Source organism: Chinchilla lanigera, unplaced genomic scaffold (genome assembly GCF_000276665.1).
Source record: "Chinchilla lanigera isolate Chin_1 unplaced genomic scaffold, ChiLan1.0 scaffold00010, whole genome shotgun sequence".
Classification (NCBI taxonomy): domain Eukaryota; kingdom Metazoa; phylum Chordata; class Mammalia; order Rodentia; family Chinchillidae; genus Chinchilla; species Chinchilla lanigera.
This window is the reverse complement of record NW_004955411.1, coordinates 15838791-15841511: the sequence shown is the minus strand read 5'-3', so window position 1 is coordinate 15841511 and position 2721 is coordinate 15838791. Positions and strand designations below refer to the sequence as shown.

The following is a 2721-nucleotide window of genomic DNA, read 5'->3' as shown; positions in this document are numbered from 1 at the left end:
AGGTCAGCCTGAGCTCCATAGTGAGTTCAAGGCTAGGCCTGAACTACAGAGCAAGGCCCTGTATCCAAAAAAAAAAAAAAAAAAAAAGTTATTTGAATCTTCTAAATTTTGTAGGACGCTACTGGCATAAGCAGTGAAAGCCAAAGCAAATAAAATGTAGTTAAAACTCAATCATACAAAATCATCTCTTGGTCACATTCAAACGAACAGTCACGCACAAAGAATCAAGACTAGTTTAAAAGGGGGGAGGGTCAAATTATTATTACTTTAAAATTTGATTACAACCAATTCTGTTGGCATTAAAATTAGAGACATTTTGAATTTGAATAATGGCTATATACCAAAACCCACAAATTAAGTTTGGTAAAAATGAGAACAGGAATTTTCCAACAATTACAGATTAGAAGGCAGAAATCAATTAGAGAAACACAGACAAACCCCATGTTTACAATGATTGTGCCACAGATTTAAACTTCAGTAGTGCATTAATAAACCATTCACATTTAGATCTTCACTTTGAGATTTAACAGCTGTTTCTTGAAAAAAATCTCTTAGTACCTTGTGCAAATAAATCAGTCTTCCATGTGCCTTAGCACAGTTAAAATTTGTCCACTATATATACAAAACACCTACCACACTGGCAGGGCAAAATACATACTTTCATAACAAAACTATAATGTACCTCTCAAATATGAACAATATACACATAATACATGGTATACAGTATTTACAAAATATAAAATACAAGCTGTATGTAACTCTAAACTCATCTTTTGCACTTGAATGGTACAAATTTCCACTTTCGTACCAATTTTCTTTTAAAGAGTCCAGGGATTTGGGAAAAACTATGTTTTACATACATACTAAAATCTAAGTTTGAACTTTCAGGAGCGTTTTTAAGTGTACTGCCATCAGCTCCCTATTCTGAATGGAATTTTCAATAGTGCTTCCCATCCAGTGACTAGGCGGCTTTGGAAGAACACTGGGAGAAGGCGGATCACTGAACTTTGCCCCAGCGTAATTTTCCTTTTGGCTCACTTCAGTAAGAAATGCTGATTTCTTCAAATGCATATTTTTAATGTTTTCAGTATTTTTAAAAGGCTTTTTTTCCTGCTTCTGAATTCCATCAGGCGAAACAGAATCCTGCCAAAAGTTATTTTCATTCCTTTTTGTAGAGGTGATCTTGGTTAGTGGCAAGTTATATTTGCTTTTCTGTCTGTTTGTCTTTGGTTGTTCACACAAGTGTATACCATGAACAAGTTGGCCGTGGGGAAGGGCAATTTTCTCCGATTTTCCCATCTTTGATTTTAAGACCTACGAAGACAAGAAACACAAAAGTGAGTACCACTTCAAGACAAAAATCACTAATAAACCTGACATGATGTATTATACGTATTTTTTTTTTAAAAGTTCAGTTTCACTGCGAGATGTCCAAATATGCAAGCCTTGTACCAGTACACAACATGAATTGGTTCTACGAAATTGACAACTAAAAAAACTAACCCAGTTCATCTTCTACGACCGTTAGGAAAAATAAAATAAATTCTCTACCAAATAAACACCGTGTAAAAAACACTTCCTGTCTACTACTTACCACCAGGTTTCAAAACTGCTTCAACTTGTTTCACAAATTCTGAATCACTTTCCCAAAGGTGCAATGTGATGGAAAAGTTAACATAACCATCGACCTCTCAACAGCAGAAATGGGGCTGGGCCAGTAGAACACAATAAGGTCATGCCCTCCAAGTTCACAAGGTCCCCTGCTAGCAGAACTTAAGGAATTTTACTGTCCAGGAAACAAGTACAGAAAATTCTTTAAATTGTCACTAACAGTTCAACAATCACGGAATTTCTCCCAAGACCGCTCTCAGTCCAGACATAATTCAACAAATGACAGTAACTTTTCATGTCATTATGAAACACAGTAAGTCACTGAAACTTAAAGTAAATAAACGTTTTATCCAGGCTTGGGGGCACAGGGCTGATATGGCAGCCCTGTTGGAGGTGGAGAAAGGATGGCAAATTTGAGCCCAGCATCGACAACCTAGAGATTTAAGACCTTGTCTCAATAAAAATTGGGCTGTAGATTGAATTCTGGGCGAAGGCCCGTGGTTCAAGCCCCATTACTCCCTTAAAAACATAACCGCCGGGCGTGGTGGAGGACGCCTGTAATCCCCGCACCGGAGGCTGAGGCAGGAGGACCGCTGCGAGTTCGAGACCAGCCTGGGCTACAAAGTGGGCTCAAAGCCAGCCTGAACTGCATAGCCAGACGTTGTCTCAAAAGACGCCCCCCCCCAAAAAGCCAAAAACCAAAAAACCCAATGAACCAAAATAACTCTCTAATCACATTAGATTTAATTCCGTTGGAATTCGGACCCACTTTATCCAAATTCAATAGCAGCGCAACTGGTCCGCAAATCGTCATTTCCACTGTTCACTTTTCTTGCGGAAACTTATTCTGGACACAACAAAACTACCGGCCATTTAAAAAGCCCAGGCCCGTACACATTCAGTTCCTTCGGCGGACTTCGCACACGAAATCCACCGCTTCAAAGAGGCCAGAACCCCGGGGCCTCTGCCGCCAACGCCCCAACTCCGGAGCCCCCGAAGCGGGTCAGACCCGCGGCGCCCAGAGCCCAGGACTCCCGGCCTCTCAGCGGAAGCCCGGCCACACGAAGGCGAGCCGCCGGCGGCCCCCACGGAGCCCCGCGGCCGGAGTGA

The 2721-nt window shown here is 41.1% G+C and overlaps 1 protein-coding gene across 1 annotated transcript in view; it reads right to left on the bottom strand.

Moving 5' to 3' along the window:
* Window positions 1–234: 234 nt before the first annotated feature.
* Window positions 235–2721, bottom strand: part of Pnrc1 (proline-rich nuclear receptor coactivator 1) — a gene marked incomplete in the record, with an annotated part of 3787 nt that continues 1300 nt past the window's right edge. The window contains 1 exon segment of the mRNA XM_013510921.1: window positions 235–1314. Coding sequence (XP_013366375.1) covers window positions 871–1314 — 444 coding nt within the window.